Genomic DNA, 20,439 nt, shown 5'->3' on the forward strand with positions numbered 1-20,439 from the left:
ACATGCCCTCAACTACTCTCTGACGCAGGGGTCAGCTGGCAAAGAAAAGCTTGTGTCCATTATGCTGAACACTGGAAAACCTCATGGTGACAGGGATGCCATGAGAGAATCCTATTCACCAATGGTAAGCTGGAGAACAGTTTGTGATTACCTTAATTAATTCAAATGTCTTACCTGTCATGTAGCATTTGATATCCTGAGAGTTGCTAATGGGATTATTGTTTTTAAACATGTACAGGTTGAAAGGCATGATGTTATTGCTGCTCAGGTGCTTCCACATGTCGTGGTCTGGACTTGTCCACCGACCTGCCAGCACATCATAGTCTCTCCGTCCCATGTGGATGAGCTTTGTGAGGGGATCATACAGTCCTCCATGGTAGCCTATGATGATCTGGAAGTTGGGATTGGTGTCCATGTAGATCTCCCCATATGCTGTGTATAGTATCTGCTTAATCATTAAGCCAGTCCCGCTGAAGACAGCCAGAGGAGTGCCAATGTTATCACAGGCTATGTAAAATTCATCGCCACTGCTGAGCTCCATTGCAAACAGGTGGCCTTGGAGATCATAGTACAAGGAGGTGATCTCTGAGCTCGAGTGGTTGTACAGATGGGTGACCTTGGTTGGGTTGGTCAGGTCTGCATAGAAGAACTGCAAATGATGGCCATGGCTCGTTTTGCTAGAGACTCTCCTTCCCAGGCCGTCGTAGCGGTACTTCACACTCCAGCCACTGGCTTTGTTGTAGGCTTTGATGAGCAGACCAGCTGAGTTGTACTCAAAAACGTCATTGCCTCTTTGCTTCAAGAAGCCATCTTCATCCATTTTGTACTGCACATCCCCCAGTCTAGTAATCCTATCCCTGAGGTCGTATCTGAGTGGAGTAAGGCGGGCACTATTCCCTGGACTCAGCAAATGGAGGTTTCCATTTAGGTCATAGCTGTAGCGCCACAGTGGTTTGTCATTGATAGATACCGTCTGCAACTGGCCATCAGCATCATACTCGTATGAGTACCTCGTTGTGTTTGCATAAGGTCCAACCTTTAGCTCTTTCTTAACAACTCTCCCCATGTTGTCATACTGCACAGTCATCCAATACATGAGTGACCGGAATATTTCGTACTGGACCTCCTTCATCCTGCCATAGGCATCAAAATGTTTAGTGTGAGTCATGACAGCAGTGGTGATAATCTGATTGATGTCGTAGTAAATCACTCCAAATTTACCAAATTGCTCAGTTTTGCCTGACACATCATCGTACCTGTAGAGATCGATGGGTAAAGGTGTCTCATTGATGACTGCTTGCATGCTGGTCACCCGAAAACTGTTGTCATAATTATAGTCAAAACGTGCATTCACCATGCCTTCCTCAGTGAAGCGGAAAATCTGTCGGTCAATGAGGGGTCCTATCTGCCTGTATCTGATGGTACATGTGAACCCTTCGTTCTGCAAGTTTATTGTCTTCAGCATGCCAGCAGTTTCATCGTAGGTGAAACTGATCTTTGTGGTGTCGTAGAGCATTTCAGCTAGCTTGGACAACTTTCCGTACTTGTAGATGACACGTCTCCCCGTGCCCAAGTACAGTGTGTGGAGGAGCTGCTCATCCTCTGTGAAATCCTGAATAACGGAGGCGTTGCCTTCTGGGGGTCGGTAGATGTTCCTGTAGTAACCAATGGAACGGATGGTTTCTAAAGTCTGGCGGGCGACGTTGGGCATGGTCACTGATGACAACCGGTCATTCTTATCAAACTCAAAGATGTACTGTCTCTGGCTGTGAAGGAGCAGCACCATGGACTAGGTGGGAAGGAGAAAGGAATATATTATAATACTGGTTTTCAGGCAAAATCTATTTGAATTCCAAAGAAATCTGCAAATTTCTCCAATTCGGAGAATAGGGCGAGTGAGATAAATCCATGCACCTACAGGACGAAACAGTGTGTGATAGTAAGCAGCTGCATGGCCCACCAAGCAGGGTGGACTGGAGGCAGAAGCAGCTATTGCAGTGAGGAAGGTCTAAGTTTAAAATACTCATCTGTTCAGATCAATACCATGTAGCTGTCTCGGCTCAATTTCTCCACGTCATTAGCTTTTACAAACTAACTAAAAAAACTGGTAGAGAGACTCAAGCAATGCTTGGAGAAGTACCATCCTGACATGTTCCAATGGCCAAATAACTCATTGTGTCTGCATATCTGTGGCAGGGAAGTTGGAACCTGATGATCCTTGGGGTTCCATCCAACCCAAGCCATTCAATGATTCTATGGTTCTATGGTTTCCTATTACTCACTTACCAAACTTCTGCTCCTGTGCTTATTTCTTAGAGGCTTTTTTTTTTTCCCCACATAACGATCTACATGGATTGCATAATCAAGGTGCAAATCAACACCTCCTGCTTTTTAAAAGCTACGTTACTATAGTTTCCTAAACTGATGTAGAGATAAGCTCTATATAAAACTAATGGATAAAAATATCAGCCCCAGCTATGCAGTAAGTGGATCTATGGGACAGGGAGTAGTGTAACAATGAATAATAATACCAAAAGAAATTAAGTCCCATGCCAATCTGCAAGTGCAGGCTACAGAAAACCCTGCAAAGTGTTTACAATGGTCTGGCTGAATTTGTGCCTGGCGCTTTTCATAACATGTAATTCTTATCAAATAGGAATGAGCTACCCAAAGAAGTGAGAATGTCAGACTGTGTGAGTTGTTTTCTCATGGAAAATCCTACTGGAAGTCCCTACTGTTTACTCCTCTGACTTCACCTGAAGATACTTCATATTACAGTTAGCTCGGAAAAAGAAAGCTGTGCCTAAAAATCAAATGCCAAAGCTCTACAGGATTTACAGGATTAAGACATGCTCTCAGTGTGACTGGGAAAGAATACTGCACTCAGGGGTATTTTTCACACTATTTTCAACTGATCTTTGGTAGTTTGGCACTGAAGTTCCTATGTATATCATTGTGTAGGCAGAATATACGGAAGAGTATTGAACCATAACGCCCAGTGCTTAGCTAATGTGAAGCAGCACAGCTGCAATTAAAGGACTGAAGCCCATTTCCACCAAAAGCACCACGAGTGAACGGTAGGAAGACTCTCACCTTCTCCAGATAAGTGTAACTCCATGATTTCCCATCAGCAAAGATCCTGGATGTAATTCTGCCAGACTGATCGTATTCCATCCTTTCTGACATCGTGCCCCTCTGAATGCCTGCAATGTGTCCTCCGGGGGAATAGGTCACATTGACCCCGTTGAGTCTGCTGCTGGGTGACCAGAGGCTGGGCCTCCCTGCCTGGTCATAGAGGATGCGGAGTGTGAACTTGCGGTGGTCATCATAGATTTTCTCTGTTCTCGTCACACGATCGAAGTCAAGAGACAGCAGGTTTCTGTTGTGAACCTACAGGAGGGAGATAGAGAATTAGGAAGCGGGAAATTCAGTTACAAAGACTGCTCTTCTTTCACCAAACACCTCTTTAGATCACACTGTAGACTATCCAGGTGTCCATTGCCTCTGGATAATGTTTTCAAGGCCAAGTGTTGGTGTAACAATTCTTGACTTCAGTGAGGACAGAAGCAGAAGAACTTTGGAAACATCACCACGGTGAAGGAATATTGCCCGTATCCCAAACCTAGGCTTAGGACTGATACAGCAGATGTGGTATAGACCTACAGAGTATGTAATGATAAATTGCTGCAAGGAATATTTGCAAAATACTCCTCTAGTTAAATAATCGAATCATGGAATCATAGAATCACCAAGGTTGGAAAAGACCTCTAAGATCATCCCTTCAACCATCCATCACCAATAATTCCCATGCCCTTAGTACAGCAGTCTGGGATTATACAAATTTTGCTTTCATGGACATAAAAAAAAAACAAAACAGAAAAATGAATGTTGTGTCACTATAGTTGAAAGTTGAGCTTTTCTTTGACTTCACTGCATGTACTGGAGGTGAAGCCTTCCACTTGAGATGAAATATGGAGGCTTTGAGCACAGCAGATGTTACACAGAGCAGCAATAGCTGGAGTTTTAGTTTCATTGTCCTGGGGTTATTCTGTGTAGCATAATTACACTTCTGTTACCTCCACAGCCTTTGCATCTCCAAAGATCAAAGGTATCTACTTCAAAGGCAGGAGAAGGAATACATTTTGATTCGGGGATTGTAGTGCACAGCATTACAAAAAGGACCTGATAATACAACTCATGTTTAGCTGCATGTGCAAGACTTATAAAACCACATCACTGCAGCAGTACAATATTGCACAAGGATGAAAACCCCACGTTCCCAGTATGAGCTTGCCAGTGAAGACAGCTGCTTCTCCATCCCACCACTTTTGAACTTTTTTTCAGCTGATGAACCTCTTTTTTTTTTTTTTGCAGAAAGGTGCAGAATTTTCTTGGGTGAACTGCAAATTGTTCCCTTTACTTCTTCTTTTTTTTTTTTTTTTTTCTGTTTCCTTCAGCTGTTGCCAATAAATCAGAGTTTTTAGGTCGCTTCAGGCTGTCCAGGCTGCAAGTGAAAATATCCTACTCTGGGTAAAAGCAACACTCCTGACCCCAACACAGCCCTCAGCCCTGGTGCAGCTTTGATCCTGGCTATTACTTGAGGGTGTATGTTGAATTCCCACTATACTTTGAAGGATGTGGGAGTATCTAAGAGCTCAGCAGGAACAGAAAGGATGTGATAGAGCCAATGGAGAAGTGGTGTGCTGAATTCCATGTGAGACCTGGAGGAAGGTGAGAGGGAAAGGCAGGAGCACTGTATGATTTCAGTGCTGAAACCTGAGGAATGGGCACACTGCAAAGTCAGATGTCAAAAGGAGTCTCGGAAATGGAGGAGAGAAGAGGCAAAACCAGGAATGGAAGAGGCAAAACCATGGATGAGGCCAACTGAGGCAGAAGGAATCTGTGCTGTAACATTCGAGTAAACATGATGTAAGAGGGAACAACTGAAAAATTACTTTCAGTTCATGAACAACAGCGATAGAACAGTGGTATGCCTTGAGAAAAGAGGGTATGTGGAAAGGTAGATAATGCTCCAATTAAATGTGCTGCAGTGTTTAAAAAAGAATGCAAATGGTAGCGGGAGAAAGGAAATCAGCCAAAAGCCCTTTATAAGAGGCAAGCTGGGAAATAATTAAAAAGGTATCAAAACTCTAAGTACAGATGCACATGTGTAAGCAACAGAGCAATTTGCTATCTCATAGGGGCTTGCTGCTGTAGATACAGAAACAGAAGTGGCAATTGCTTGGGAAAAAAAAAAAAAAGAGAGAAGAAAAGCAGTAAGGAATAACATCTCTGCCTTCCAGCTATTCACAGAACAGCTCCAGCGCAGCATCTGCAGCTCCTTCTGCTCCTGGTCCATGCCAAGGGAGCTGGAAAGAACTCTTGCAGGGCTGGGCAGCGATCCGGGCTGGAAGCGGCCTCCATGATCCTTCTGCCAGCAGCAGTGCCATGCACTGACTGGAAGAACCAAGTAACAGTGGTCCTGAGTGGAGCCAGGAGTTGGACTCAATGATCCTTACAGGTCCCTTCCAACTCAGGATGTCCTATGATTCAATGATAATGGGTCCCAGGGTAAATCTTAAAGTCAGCTCAAACCTCTGTATCCCATCACGGTTGCTGTATGTCATCCCACCCTCTCCACTCTCTGGCAAGGGATTTCTGCAGGGCTAGTTGGAACCAGTCTCCTTTTTGGGGATTCTTTTTTTTTTTTTTTTAAGATTTATTTTCTCCTGTTCTCCCAACACAACTTTTCCAATGCAGTGCCAACAGCCACCCCTCAGGGTGATGGGCAAAGTGAACCCGACACTACCAGATAGCCTCTGAACAGGGGCTAAATCTTTTCATCCTTGTTCAAGGGCACGCCTTGAACAGAAGTGAATTTCCTGCAGCAGCTCTGACAGGGCTGCAGGCTTCAGTTCAACAAGTATATTTTATGGTGAGCAGCTAAATAAGGTGCCATCCTATAGCCCAGAGTCCTCATACTGAAAAGAGCTCTTAAAAGCTTCTGCAAAAAGCTTTTGCCCCTTCAGAGTATTTGATAAAGCCTGCTATCAGCACAGGATTGAGAGAGAGTAAATATTAACCCATAGTGCACTTGACCTCTCTCTGTAGTGGGTAACCCCAAACTTACATTCTATAGCACTTCCATTTGACCTCTTGGTTTGCTCTGGAAAATCAGGAACACAAACATGCCCACATCTCTGATCTCTCCAACATTTCCTACAGAGCTCCTTCAGCTTAAATAATAATTAAACAGCATGCATTGACCTCCCTGGGTGCACACGAGCACAACGGGGCAAGATTTCTCATAAAAAGGCAGTGATAACCTTCAGCAGAAGAGCGCAAACAGTACTTCAGCAATGAGAACTCCAGGAGCCAATAACATCCACGTGGTAAATGGTTGCCTACAAAGCAATTTCCTCAGAGAACTGCTACAAAATTATTGGGGTGAGCAAATCCAAGCCTCAGCTCCTTGCAGAAGTTCTGGAGATGATGCAGGACTGCCCTCAGTAGTGAACACACCAGGAACAGTTGGTGGCTTATCCCATGAGAGCTCTCTGGTCATACTGGTTCTGGTGAGTCTTTGGGACACGTGGTCTTAATGCCAGTGTTGATCCAGTCTTGGGAAAAAGGAATCAAACTACAGTGCAATTATTAAATGAGGCAGTTGAGGCAGCAGCACTGCAGATAGGGTTTTTGCTGCTGTTGGCCAAGGAGGGGTTGAAGTGGTGGTCAGACAGTTAGCAGAGATACCTTGCTGCTGTGTGGGTGGGTCAGAGAATTGCAGTTTTTCATAGGAGGTGAGGGATCTCAGAAGGGAAAAGGCCTGCTTTGATACATTTCTGCTGCTTTCATAGAATCATAGAAACATTACAGTAGGAGGATCACTAAGATCATCCAGTCCAACTATCAACCCATCCTCACCAAAGCCAGTAAACCATGACCCTCAGTTCCACAGCTACCCTTTTCTTGATCACTACCAGGACCTCCACCACTTCCCTGGGCAGCCAATGCTAGTGCATTACCACTCTTTCTGAGAAGAATTTTTTTCCCAATATCCAATCTGAAACTGCTGCCTGGCTGAGTGCAGCATCATATCAGCACTGCAGAGTGGGAAAGAAGCATTGGGACTGTTCTCTTCGCTTCTTCCATGAAGGAGTCCCTGCCTCGTGCCTTATTCTTGCCATGAAAAACACCTGCACTACATTATTTCCTAGGGTGGTTTGAGGAGGCAGCTGAGAAATTGGCCTCGTTGTGCCAGGAGCTGTTCGAGCTCATGGCAACATGCCATCCATCCCCTGCAAACATGACAAAAAGGGCCACAACTCATAAAGCATGGATGTGTGCTGAGAGGATGCTGGTTGCAGGGGAACTTCATCTTTCAGGTTGGATATCAGGAAAAGATTTTTCACTGAGAGGGCAGTGAGCGTGGAACAGGTTCTCTGGGGAAGCTGCAGGAGCATCTGGAGAATGCTCTCTGACTCATGATCTGATTTTTAGGTGGTCATGTGTGGAGCCAGGAGTTGGACTCAATCCTTGTGGGTCCTTTCCAACTTGGGATATGCCATGATTCTGTGAATTTGCAGGGGCCAGGTGCTGCCTTCCTCATCTCACAGACCTCCTAGGGAGACGTGGGGTGCAGTCTTGCTGGGTGAGCTCTTTCCCCAAAGCCCAAAGTCAGGGCTTTGCTGTTGTCTTGTGGGAGCAGTGGGGTGAAGGAAAGTGGTGATTTATTCACATATGGCACAAAAAAGCTCAAGTTTCCCCAGATGAACAAAAACATGTTGAACTGAACTTTGCTAAGCTTCTCCCTTGCCAGAGAAAGCAGCAATTACTGGCACAAGGGGAGAGGAGAACATGACACGGAATATGTTAAATGCCGGGCAGTCCCCAGGGAAGCAATTAGCACCTTGTAGGTTTCTGGCTTAGGGGTGCAGATGCTGCCATGCAGGTACAGACAGGCTGCTTAAATCTCTTCATCCTCAGATGTTTTGAACCCCTGAACAGAGCCGTAACTGAGTCCTTCCATGATGTAAGGTGCTCTTCTACTTTGCTAGGAGCAGGGACAGCCCCCAGAAGGCTCAAAACGTGAATAAATGCTGGCAGATTTATTGGGACCCAAGTAAACGGCCTGAAAATTCATTCTGCAAGTGCTTTTCCAAATGCAGCACAATATAAAACAAAGACACATTCTGCGTTTGCATGTGAAGTGAAGATTTTGGAAGATGAAACTGACACGGGAAGCTGAGCTGCTGTGAAATGAAGGGAACCTGCTTTGAACACCAAATAGCTGTGACACAGCTGCAATTTGGAGAAGTCTCCTTCCAGAGACAGACTTGTCTGGCAATTGCGTTGGTTATTAAAATAAAATCTCATATATCTGTGTGTTTGTATATATATATATAAAATAAAAGCCATCCTAACTCAAACAAGAAATTGAAGCCAACTGAACTGCAGATATACAGTAGTTCTCACTGATGAAGCAATGTCAGCTTTCACTCCTGTTTGTACAGATATTCTCCTGATAACAAAAAGGAGTGAGTGTGTGAAGCTGTAGATGCAAAGGGAAAAGAGCAGGGCCCAGGCTGGGGAGGGCAAAGAGCAGTACTCAACAAGTGTGAGTGAAAAATCACACCGAGGTGTCAGGGGTCGCACAGCAGGGAATGGGGAGAGGTGCAGAGCAAGGACTGGGAAATGCATATTCTGAATGCAGAGCATGAATATTTACTGCGAAGCTTGAGTGCGAATAAACAGCTGCAGTCCTTTGGCAGCAGGAGCACTGCCCAGCACTAAACCTGAATTTGCCTGGTTCTGAGCAGCTCCCCAGGAGTAAGCCCATGACTTGGAATGGACTGCCCAAGGGAGGTGGTGGTCACCATCTCTGGAGGTGTTCCAGAACTGCGGAGATGTGGCACTGAGAGACATGGTCAGTGGGCATGGTGGGGGTGAGTTGGGGATGGAGTTGGGATCTTAAAGGTCTTTTCCAACCTTAACAATTCTATGATTCTATGATTGAGAGCACCACTGGGCTGCAATTATTGATAACATTTCAGGCAACAACAGCAATTAAAACACAAGTCCAGCTCTTCAGCAGGTTCAACAGATGAGCAAGTTTCAGGAATCTTGAGATTTTTCTGAGGCAGCATAGTGAACAATACTGCTTACAAAGCTTTCAGTTCTGAGGTCTATGTTACTGCCTGCAGTACAGGTTGAAAAGCCTTCCAGTACCTAAGGGGAGGAGTACCTAAGTACAAACAAGAGGAAAACTGACTTTTTACGTGGTCTCTTAGTGACAGGACAGGGAGGAATGGCTTTAAACTAAAAAAGGGGAGATTTAGATTAGATATTAGGAGGAAATTCTTTGCTCATCAGATGGGGAGGCCCTGGCACTGCAGCCCAGAGAGCTGTGGATGCCCCATCCCTGAAGGAGCTCAAGGGCAGGCTGGATGGTGCCCTGGGCAGCCTGAGCTGGTGGGAGGTGTCCCTGTCCATGCCAGGAGTTGGAACTTGGTGGGGGCTTTAAGCTCTCTTCCAATGCAAACTGTTCTATGATCCCATGAAAATACTTCTTTTAATTGGTGCCGTATTTAATGGCTATGATTGTCTCTTGCATACTTGAGCAGCCTGACATGATGTATGGATCTGTAGTGTCTGACAGGAGGTGATGCATTCTCAGTAATGCAGAGGTCTTACAGGGAAGCCACAAGTACTGTCTGTGATGGTTAAGAGAATGTCAGCACATAAGGAGATGTAAGGATGCATTCAGGCCGTAAAGGCTGCATCACTGAAGATGAACAGCTACTCCTCCATCCTGCAGCCACATCCCTATTGCAGACACCAGAAATCAGCCCTCTCCCTTTTTGTCATGCGGCTGGAGACTGGTGAGATGGGAAGTGGAGCCCAAAACTCCTCGCACTTACCCTCAGACGACGTCCAAAGACAGTGACCTGCCCCCTTGCTTGCTCCTTCCTCTGCCTCCACTCCACAAGGTTGAGGCCGTTGTCAATGGGCAGGGTGACATTCCTCTTGCCCACGGTGGGGTTGACGGTGCCAGCCAGCAGATGTGGCTCAGTCTGCAGGGCCACCTCCATGCCATTGGCCAGCATCAGCCTGAGAGAGCCGTCAGCACCAATGTAGTAGCTGTTTCGGACTTGGTCTAAAGACAGAAAAAGAAATCTTTTAAAATGGCTGTGCAGTGATACAGCCCCCATCTTTCACTTTTTTCCTCTTCCAGGCTTCTCTAACACTGCTGCTTGTTGTAAGGAAATGCGCTGACACTCACTGGGGAGGTGATCATCTCTCTGTACTCAGTACACCTCAAGTACTGCATTCAGTGTTGGGCCCCCCACTACCAGAAAGAGATTGAGGACCTGGATTGTGTCCAGGAAAAATTTCTTCACAGGAGTGGTAATGCATTGGCATGGGCTGCCCAGGGAGGTAGTGGAGTCACCATCCCTGGAGGTGTTCAAGAAAAGGGTAGCTGTGGCACTGAGGGACATGGTTTGCTGGCCTTGGTGGGGATGTGTTGACAGTTGTACTTGGGGATCTTTGTGGTCATTTCCAACCTTAATGATTCTATGTTTCTATTCCATGATTCACCTCTCCTACTCACAAATTGGTTGTTTCACTGGTGAAAGAGATGGACAATTTTCACTCTCATGATATTTTACGTCTCAAAGTCTTGCAAAAATATCTTAGAATACTCCAGCAAAGAATGCAGGTTCAAACCTCTACCCCTAGGGTAGCTTAAAGACCATTGCTAAAACTCTGGGTGGTGAGATATTTGTTTTAAACCACAGACCCACTGAAAACTTCCCATGTTTTTGGATCCCCAAGATCCTATTTTCACTACAATATATGAAAAAGTGGGGCCACCTACTTTTCTCAGCTTATCCACTATCTTGCAAGCGACAGGAAATTGCACAGTGGGCTAATGCTAACCAGTTTCCCCTGCAACAACCAAACCCCTTCACTTGGGAATACTTTCAGGAGGCAACCGAAGACCCCATGTTTGGAAAGAAAGCAGAAGCACCAAGCTCCCATTCATCTGGTCTCAGCTAGCTCCTGAAAGACCAGCAGATTTTGAGGCCAGGATTTGGGAGATCAGAAGTGGAAGAGAATGATACCCTGTGCACAACTTTTGGGAACCAGCAGGCTGAAACCTTGTCCTTTGGAACTCCAGCTGGCATTTCTTTCTGCATAGAGCAGCTCATGAAGGGTAAGAAAGCATGAGGCTTGCTCAGCGCAGAATAGCTTTAAAAGCACATTATACAAAGAGTGACTTATCTAAAGCTCCTCAAATGCTGGAAAGTATTACCATTTCTATCTCCCAGCCTGCCATAAATACCTAATTGTGGATAAAAATACCCCTTAAAAATTCATGTCAATTGTTTTTCCGTTCGGAGGCGAGTCAGGTTTTGTTCACTAGCTGCTCTGCCATAGCTCAGCAGGAAACGAGGTCACAGCAAAATTACCATCTCCCGTCTGGCTGAAATAGATCAGCAAAAAAGCACAGTTTGGTATAATTAGGAAAGGAAATCTGACACTAGTTGGTCTCTGTTACTGCGAGTCTGATCCTGCTCTTGCTGCAGCCAGCTGGAGCCGTGCCACGCTCATCTCAGCAGGGCCACAACTCAGCGTGCTGTACACAGTTAACCTCATGATGGTGTGAAACTGCTGTGGCACTGGGTTTTGCCACTATAAATGTACAGCAGTGATTCACAGTGTAGATCCAAGCACTTTGGCTATACCATTGTGATGGTCTTTTGACATAGATCCAAAGGGATCAAGCCCTTGATTTTCCAGAGAGTGATAGCTGGCTTTGGCTCTTTAGTTCTGAGATGCCTGGTGTTGTGAAAAACACAGTAGGAGATCAACTTTAAAACAAACTGGTGATATATCTCTGCACAGCTTACGCATGTCTCCCACTTTCATCACCAGGAAGCAGGGGAAACGCTCTCTGTTATTCACTGGACATTTGATGTTCCCGTTGTGTCACACAGTCATTGGTTACGGCGGACTACCCTCAGAATGTTACAGTATAAGGCAGGGAAATCACAGAATCATAGAATTACTTGAGTTGAGAAAAACCTTTAAAGGTCATCTGGTCCAACTCCCCTGCAATGAACAAGGATACCCATGGCTCCATCAGGTGCTCAGAACCCCATCCAATCTGATCTTGAGTATCTCCAGGGATGGGGCATCCACCAAGTCTCTAGGCAGCCTGTTCCAGTGCTTCATCACTCTTATTGTAAACTTCTTTATATCCAGTCTAAAACTCCGCTCTTTTAGTTTGAAGCCATTTCCCCTTCTCCTATCAAAATGCAAATCCTCCACTTTCAGGATTTTTCCAAGATAAGACTCTCCTTGGCCACTGAAAGCTCAAGGGCTTCATGAAATTGAGGTGCCTTTGGATACTGTTTTAGGCTCATTTGGTTCTGTTTTTGTACTCTAATTTGCCCTTGAAAAACTGCTCCCTTTGTCAGTAGCTTAGAGGATAAAATCCCACAGGAGTGCCAAGGAGTCCCACAACTTTCTGGAAATGTCTTCTCCCGGATTTACAGAAAAAGTTTCTGGATATAAGGAAAACACTATAATAAGAATGGTGAAGCACTGGAACAGGATGTCCAGTGAGGTGATACATGCCCCATCCCTGAAGACACTGGAATTGGACCAGATGGTCTTTAAAGGTCCCTTCCAACTCAACATGATGTTATGTTTCTGTGAAAGTGCCTTTTTGGTGTCCTGCCCAAGCCTGCCTAGTGCCAGTTCTTTCCCACAGCAAATGAATGGCTCAGAGCTCTTGCTGCAAGTCTTAGTGGTCACCTTGAGCTGACATGTCTTTCTCATCTGAAACACCAGGCATATCCTAAGCATCTCTAAGTCCTAATGCAATAACTAGTGTATGGGTGTGCAAATGTCTTTTCTGACCCTGATACCTACTCTGGATAAGACAGGAGGGTGCTGAAAGCTTTGCATGGTGCTTCATTCTGACCTTGGGGTTTAAGGGCTGGGAAATGCTTAGCATGGGACAGAGGATCCCAGGAGTTGATGGGGTCTGTGAATAACAGCCTACAGTTGTGAGGAGAACTACAGCTAAGGACTTCTAACTCTTACCAGAAAAACAGGATTTAGGCTTTTAAATACCTTCATGAGATCTGTTTCTGGCTTCTGTGTGGAGCCATAAATGTCTCCATTTTACAGTGACTGCAGCCAGAGCTTGCTCACAGAGTGATCCAGGCTTCTTGAAAGGTTTGCAAAGGATTTGTGAGAGCTGGCCAGAGCTGTGAGCCCAGAAGGAAAGTGCACAAGCACCTCTTATGCAAAGGGAATTTGCAGTGTGCATTTTCTCTGGAGAGTAAAAGAGCAGGCAAGATGATCAAAGACCTTTACAACAGCTCCAGCTCTGTGCACTGGAGAGACACTTGGAAGGCAAATTACATTTCAGCCGTGCTCAGTACATCCCTGAACAACTTGAGTGGCCCTTGTTGCAGTTTCTACATTGATGCCAACAACAAGTGCCTCATTTTGGGAATTCGCAGCCCCTAACACTTGTGGGAAAGCCACCCACAGAAGGTCACAGGCCACCTCTGCTGTGACATTATCCAGATCTTCGGTTTAAGATGAGTACTTTTCTTCAGATCCAAATAATTTTGTAATTTTATACTTCTCAAATGATTAAGCTGTTTGTAATACTGTATGTCCTAATGGCAACAGTGGCCCTGTGCTGGAGGGCAGTACAATGAGATAATTGACCGTGGCACCATTATGTAACTGTGCCTTCAGCTCTGCATGGATAAATCACATTGCAGTCAATTATCTCACTAAAGGGCCCCCCGACAGCGGGCTCTATTGCTTAATTAGGCTCTTGAGGTGAAGCCAACCTTGTGTCTGAGCAGTTGCCAGAGGTCTTAATGCAAGGGGATGAAATGGGGCAGAGTTGTACCTGCATTGTAGACTGGAGTAAAGAAAAAGAAAGTCATTGTGCTGCCCTACAGGAATACTGAGTACAGCTAGAAGGAGCTGGCACCCTCTCAGCTATCCTCTGTGGAGGCAGGAAAGGCAGTGTTCAGGCATTATAGGCACTTTCTTTTAGGAAAGCTTGCTCTTATTGTATGGAGGTGGAGGGAAATGTGTGACTCCGAGATGTGGGAACAACTGTGAGTCTGGAACATGTTGGTCTCACTTGGAGCGCTTTGCTCTTTACAAGAGGAAATGATGTTTGACACCCTGCTGCCACTGGTCATAGACTAAAACTCAATGAGAACTAAGGAGTGAGGAAAGCAGTGGGTTTACCAATCGCTTCTCTTACTTCAGGTCCTGGGGAACAGGAGTGAGGGACTGTAAGGAGGCTTCAGAACCTGGAGATCCAGGTTGGCGTGGCTTTATGCATGATATCTTCTGCCTTTGTCAGAATGTCAGCATGCTGCTACATCACTCCTTTCTCTTTCCTTTCCCACCTTTTCTTCCACTTCATCAGCTCTCTGCTTCCCATCACTAGCAGAACTGTGCTCATTTCTGACAGTCACAACTCAGTCCCAGCCACGCTGCCTGCATCTCCTTTCTGTGCCTCTCCGCCTCTCCACACCAGCCTTTGAGCTCAAACATAAGCCTTTGGGGAACAGGGATGGTCATTTTGTTCTGGATACTGCCTTCTGACTGTTTGAACAGCCAGTGAACAAAGAATCTGAGAGACTTCTGGTAACCACCTCAGTGCCTTTTCCAGGAGAGTGAATGTTACATTGGAAGCCATTAAGAGAATGAAGCGAAAAGGTCAGATGGAAGCATGGCTAGATTTACGTAACCCTTTTTGTTATAGCAATAATGGTGATGATGATGGAGGACAATATTGCATGGCAAGGGGACTGGCTGAGAATGAAGCAGAAAACAGCCGCTGGGTAGCTCTGGAGTTAGGAGTTGTGGCTAAGTAGGTGTGAATGCATGTCTGGACCAACACATGGGGAGCTCTGGGATACTGAGGATGCAGGTGACTTTTGCTGCTAGGATTACCAAGACGATACCTGTTTCCTGATGAATAATCCGTTGTTTGCAGCTCAGCTGGGAGAGCAAGAGGCCTGACTCACCTTGGAGCAGGGTGTAGAAGGCTCCCGATGCCGACAAATTAGTTGTTATTGTAACATCATCCTTGCTGGAAGTTTCCACCTGGACGTGCACAGAGCTGTCAGTGTCGCTGCGGAAGCTGCTCACTTGGCCAGTGGGGAAAGTGACGTTGGTCAGGCGGCCAAAGCTGTCGTACCTGAAAGGGAGGATGGAGGGAAGTCAGCGGCACAGCAGAGGGGTGGGCTGCAGGAATCATCTTACAAAGCACAGACCAAGTCTTGAAGTCTTCGCCTGGACAAAAACCTGCTGTCTGTCAGGACTATCTTAATTTTTTGGCTTCATGAAAAGAGAATTACAGCTTTTCGCTGGAGAAAAATGAAGCACAGAACAGAAAATGACTAAAGAAGTAGCCGTCTCTTTTTTAGCAGTATCTGATATTTATCACCTGTACTATGCTCCTTGTATTTGTCAGAAAACTTTATTTCCCATTCACCGTGCTGTGATTCATAGAAAAGCTCTGGCCTATGCATCCTGCCTAGCAGAACTAGGAATTTCTGAAGAGCACCAACTATTTCGTCTGGTGGTGCCCTGAGCAATTCAGCAATTATTATTATTTTTTTGCTATCTTATTTTAAAAAACAATGTTAAGGTAGCAGATTGGTCGCATCAGCTAAAGAGGTGTCCTTTGTGACTATGGTATAGGTATGGTATAGGCCCCGGGCACAGCTGACACCCCTGGATCTAGCATTTAATGCTCCTAGGACCATCTGGAAGGACTGATTTGAACGTGCAAAAAAGCAGTTCCATTTTTCATGCCTACCGAGTCCTTGGCTTTTCCAATGAGAGAGTCAAACATAAGCACCATCTGGGAAGGTTTCTGTGATGTGGACACCTGCCTGCTAGGACCCAGAGGAAATAATCCACATGCACACAGGTACTACAGCATATTTTTCAATGAAAAGAAGAAGCAGAAAGCAGCGCTCAGAGGCATACTGAATAGATGGAGCAAATATGCCACACTGAGCTGAGCTCAGGGCACGGGGCTTGCATTGGGCTTCTGGAGGGAGGCTGCCGTAGGTTGAAGAGCAGTGGGAAGCTCCACTGTCTTCCCCATGAAGAACTGTTGGACCTTCTGAAAAGGTCCAACTTCAGGCAAACTGTGTTTAAATAGTCAAGGGAAAATAGGAGAAAAAAATTTGGCAAAAGCTAAGTTTATTGGTAAAAATTGGACTTCTTAAAGTCCTACCTGCAAGAAAACACATTATGTAGGGATACAAAGCAAATGGTGGTTGAGCAGTTGACCAACTAGCAGTTGACCATTCTGCAGTACACAGCAGTGAGCCTCTGATGGAGCTCAGCTCAGGGCACCATTCTTCAAAGCGATGAAGTAACACAAATAGTATGTTAACAAAAACAAGCTTAGAAAACAAGACTGGAGAGGCAAAGCCAAAAGAAAGAAGCTGCTTTACACCAGAGGAAACAAAGTAGGAACGTGCCATCCTAAACTTGGTTATTCTGAATGGGATTATAATTAATTGTTCGTCTCATGAGGGTGTGACAAAAGGTAACAAAACAAGGGAGATTGAGGTCAGAAACTGGAGAATGCCTTCCAGGCCAATGGTTGCTCCAAGCAGAAGAGCACAGGAAACCCCACTGACCAACTCTTGTAGGAAGAGGGAGAGCAATGTGTCAGAGAGGGCCTGGCTGCGGCTCATCAGCCTTCTTGGTCTGATGGTTGAGGAACTCTTCATCCTCCTCTTTAGGACTACTCTGAGCTGGGGAAAAAGTCTACGGACCCCATCTAATAACAAAAAAGTACTCCTGAATTGCAACTTATTGGAGGCCTGGAAGCAGCCACTGTGCTGCCTCTGCTTTATACAGAAAAAAAGTTTGTCTCTCCCATTCCCTTTTTGTCCATACCTGTCCAGTGCTATTACTTCGCTTTTGACAACATGCTGGCAGTGGCTTTGTGTGAGGAAGGACTGGCAGAAAAGCAAATTTCTGTCCAAGTTTAATATTTAGCAGAGTGATTAAATAGGTGAGCTCATTGCAATTCTATCTCTCCCTCTTGGAGCTTGAAACACTGGGACATGAAAGTTTTCTTGCCCACTGGGCAGAGCGGGAGTTACAAAGGTAGAAGAAAGAATTTGGCCATCCAGTGTCAGCCCATCATTCATGGGATTATCCGAGCATGGAGGAAGGAGCAGTCTTGCGCTTTCCTTTCATGACCTTGGAGACAAACCAGCTACTTGTGAAGTGGAAAAGAAGGGGAAAAAAAACAGAGAAGGAATAAATTCAGGACTGCGCTGCAGGAGGCTGGCAGGGACCAACAGAAGCCTTTCCAAATGGCCAGGAGTGCACGGCTTGGATGTAAACCAAATCTCCTTGCAAGAGTCAGAGCTAATGCTCTCTCAGTTCCCAGTGCTCTGCTCTCTGCCTGCAGCTCTCCTAGTTTGCAATGAGATGGGATGCATTTTGTCAGTGCTTTCTGCACAGTCATGCACACATCTCCAACTAAAAGAGCATGTAAGTAAGAACTAAAAGCATCACAGAAGACATCTTTATCGCATCTGCTGAGACAGGACACGAGGGACACATTTTAGTCCTTCCCTTGAGCAGAGAGAACAGTTATCACTAAAAGCGTGTTACGTAACACCCCAAATTCTTCCCACTGTGACATCTATTGCTCTATAAAACACAGTCTGAGCTGTACGGATAGACTTAGATCTCAAATGCTCTGATATTTAAGGAAGATGGGATCTGATTTGAGCATCTCTGACTTGATGGTGCTTGGAACTGTAACGGAAGAATCCTTCTCTGTATTGCTCAAAAATCAGCTGAGTGTGGAACTGAGCATGCCTTACCCCAGAAAGCACTGGCACAAAGCTAGGCATGCTGCACTGGAGTCTATGGGGTGACAAAGCCAGGATGGGGGCAGGGAGATCGTGTGAGGGACACGTGGCTGCTGTTGCATTTGAGTGCTGAGTCAGTGTCCTATGAGTCATATGATTTATCCTAATTGAATGACACTCAGCACCATGCTGACAGTCAGCACAAAACCTATACTCCATGCAAGTCCTACTTACTCCCGACAACCCTGGGCTCCCTGTACTGTGTTCCCAGACATCTGGGTAGGCCTCTTCTCCCAGATAACTAGTAATAGAACAAGAGGTAATGGCCTTAAAGTTGCTCCAGGGGAAGTTCAGTTTGGACACTAGGAAGATTTTTTTTCTCAGAAATAGTGGTAATGCATTGGCACAGGCTGCCCAGGAAGGTGGTGGTGTCACCATCCCTGCAGGTGCTCAAGAATTGTGAAGATGTGGCACTGAGGGACATGGCCAGTGGGCATGGTGGGATGGGTTGGGGTTGGATATGATGATCTTAGAGGTCTTTTCCAACCTTCTATTGATTGTACAATTCCGTGATCTTTCAGCATTTCTCCATCCACATATGTGGCTTTCCCAGCACCCTGGGGTTCAATCACTCTACCTGCTCATCTCTGTTTGCAGCCTCTCATCTCTCATCTCACTAAATGGTATTTTTTCTGCTGTTCCACAGTGGCAATGGGCAAAGAGGCCAAAAAACTCTGCCTGGGAAAACTGGGTTACAACAGCACACACATAAAAAAAAAAGAGCATGGAAGAATATGATGGTGACTAAATTTCTGTCTGTGCATTTTGCTTTAAAGATAAAATGAGTCCATACAATAAGCATAATTAAAGTGTCTTGATTGCATGACAGAAGTCACACAATGGAAGAGAGCTTCATCAAGGGCAAGAGTTTCCAATTGGGACTTTGTGTTCTGAGAAGCAAGGCTCATTTGGGGCCAGAGCAGCTTGTGCTGGTGTGCTGGAGTCAGTTTAAGATGTCTGCAAATGTGCATTAGGCTTTTGGCACCTCCTTAGTCACCACATTAGCCTCTGTCAGAAGTAACCTGGACCATCTGTGCTTGCTGTATTTGCATGAGCTGCTGCACCTCTGTCCAGGGACCTTCCAGGTGCTTGCTTTGGGGCTGCAAAGAGGTCATGCCTTACAGAGGGAGAAATGCGAGCAGGCAGCACAACTGAGCTGCTCCAGTTTTAATTATTGCTTTTTAATTAGTGGCAAGTGAAGTGTAAAACGCCCAGGCCCAGACTAAAGCTGCTTTGAGTGCTGCGGTGGCAGTGCGAAAGGAAGTGCTTAACACATTAAATCATAGAATCATAGAATGGCTTGGACTGGAGGGGACCTTAAAGATCATTTAGTTCCATCCCCTGCCATGGGCTGGTTGCTCCTCACCAGCTCAGGCTGCCCAAGGCCCATCCAACCTCCTCCAGGGATGGGGCACCCACAGCTTTCCGGGCAGCAGTGCCAGGGCCTCACTGCCCTCTGAGTAAAGAATTTCTTCCTAATATCTAATTGAAATCTCCTGTTTTAGCTTGAAACCACCCCCTTGTCCTATTGCTATCAGACCATGTAAAGAGTCAGTTCCCTTCCTGTCTGTAAGCTCCCTTCCAGTACTGGAAGGCTACAATGAGGTCTTCCTGAAGCCTTCACTTTGCCAAGCTAGACAGGCCCAATTCCCTCAACCTTTCTTCACAGGAGAGGTGCTCCAGCCCTCTGAGTATTTTTGTGGCCTCCTCTGGACCCACTACAACAGCTCCACATCCTTCTTGTGATGGGGAATGAGAGACATGGCTGCGTTTGTTCCTTCCGTCTCTGCTTTCAGCCCTATAAAGACACTCACAGAACTCATCCTCGCTTGGAGAGGAAGGCCAAGTGACTGTCCCTTATGTAGGTGCACCTGCTGTTTGTGGTAAGATAAATCTCCTCCCGTCAGCTCATTCCACAGCTAAGCTCCATAGGCCGTTTCCACCGCCTCAGGATTTAGGGGTGGGCTGGTTTCCTAAGACTTTTGTGTTCTCCAAATGCTCTGAAAGGCCCAGAATTAAGGAGATGCTGAAGGGTAGCAGCGTGCACAATCCCAGCAATGAATCCATCACCTGCTAACGCAGCTGCTGCCTCCCATTCAAACCTGCTGCAGAGCCCTGGCATTTGCAATTACAGTGACAATTATTAGACCAGCAACGGAAGCTGTTGCCATCCATTCCCAATTGGAATCGTATTTAGCTAAGGTTCAATGCACAGAATTAAAATGGCATTTGGTGCTTATGAGGCCTAATTGTTAGCTTGTAAACATTCAGAGCTTTCATTTATCACATTACCATTGTGTAGAGACCTGGGCCTTGGGAATTAAGGAGAGCATCCTAAGTACCATCTATTCAAAAATCAATTCCTTGCCTGAGTCTCTGAGTTTCCTCATTTTTGCTTTTTCACATTTCATCGGCCTTTTAAAACTACAAGTCAAATAGATTGGAAAAAAAAAATCACTGCAATAAT

At 45.7% G+C, this 20,439-nt stretch overlaps 1 protein-coding gene across 1 annotated transcript in view; it reads right to left on the reverse strand.

The window, feature by feature from the left end:
• Nucleotides 1-20,439, reverse strand: part of TENM4 (teneurin transmembrane protein 4) — a 594,301-nt gene that overhangs the window by 15,965 nt on the left and 557,897 nt on the right. Inside the window, exons 26-29 of the mRNA XM_042838225.1 lie at nt 15,084-15,256; nt 9,921-10,156; nt 3,094-3,390; nt 175-1,789 (exon numbers count right to left, since the gene is read on the reverse strand). Of these exons, the coding sequence (XP_042694159.1) occupies nt 175-1,789; nt 3,094-3,390; nt 9,921-10,156; nt 15,084-15,256 (2,321 nt within the window). The remainder of the gene's footprint in view (nt 1-174; nt 1,790-3,093; nt 3,391-9,920; nt 10,157-15,083; nt 15,257-20,439) is intronic.

Source organism: Centrocercus urophasianus, unplaced genomic scaffold, assembly GCF_019232065.1.
Source record: "Centrocercus urophasianus isolate 14NV4802_14NV808 unplaced genomic scaffold, USGS_Curo_1.0 seq_74, whole genome shotgun sequence".
Lineage (NCBI taxonomy): Eukaryota > Metazoa > Chordata > Aves > Galliformes > Phasianidae > Centrocercus > Centrocercus urophasianus.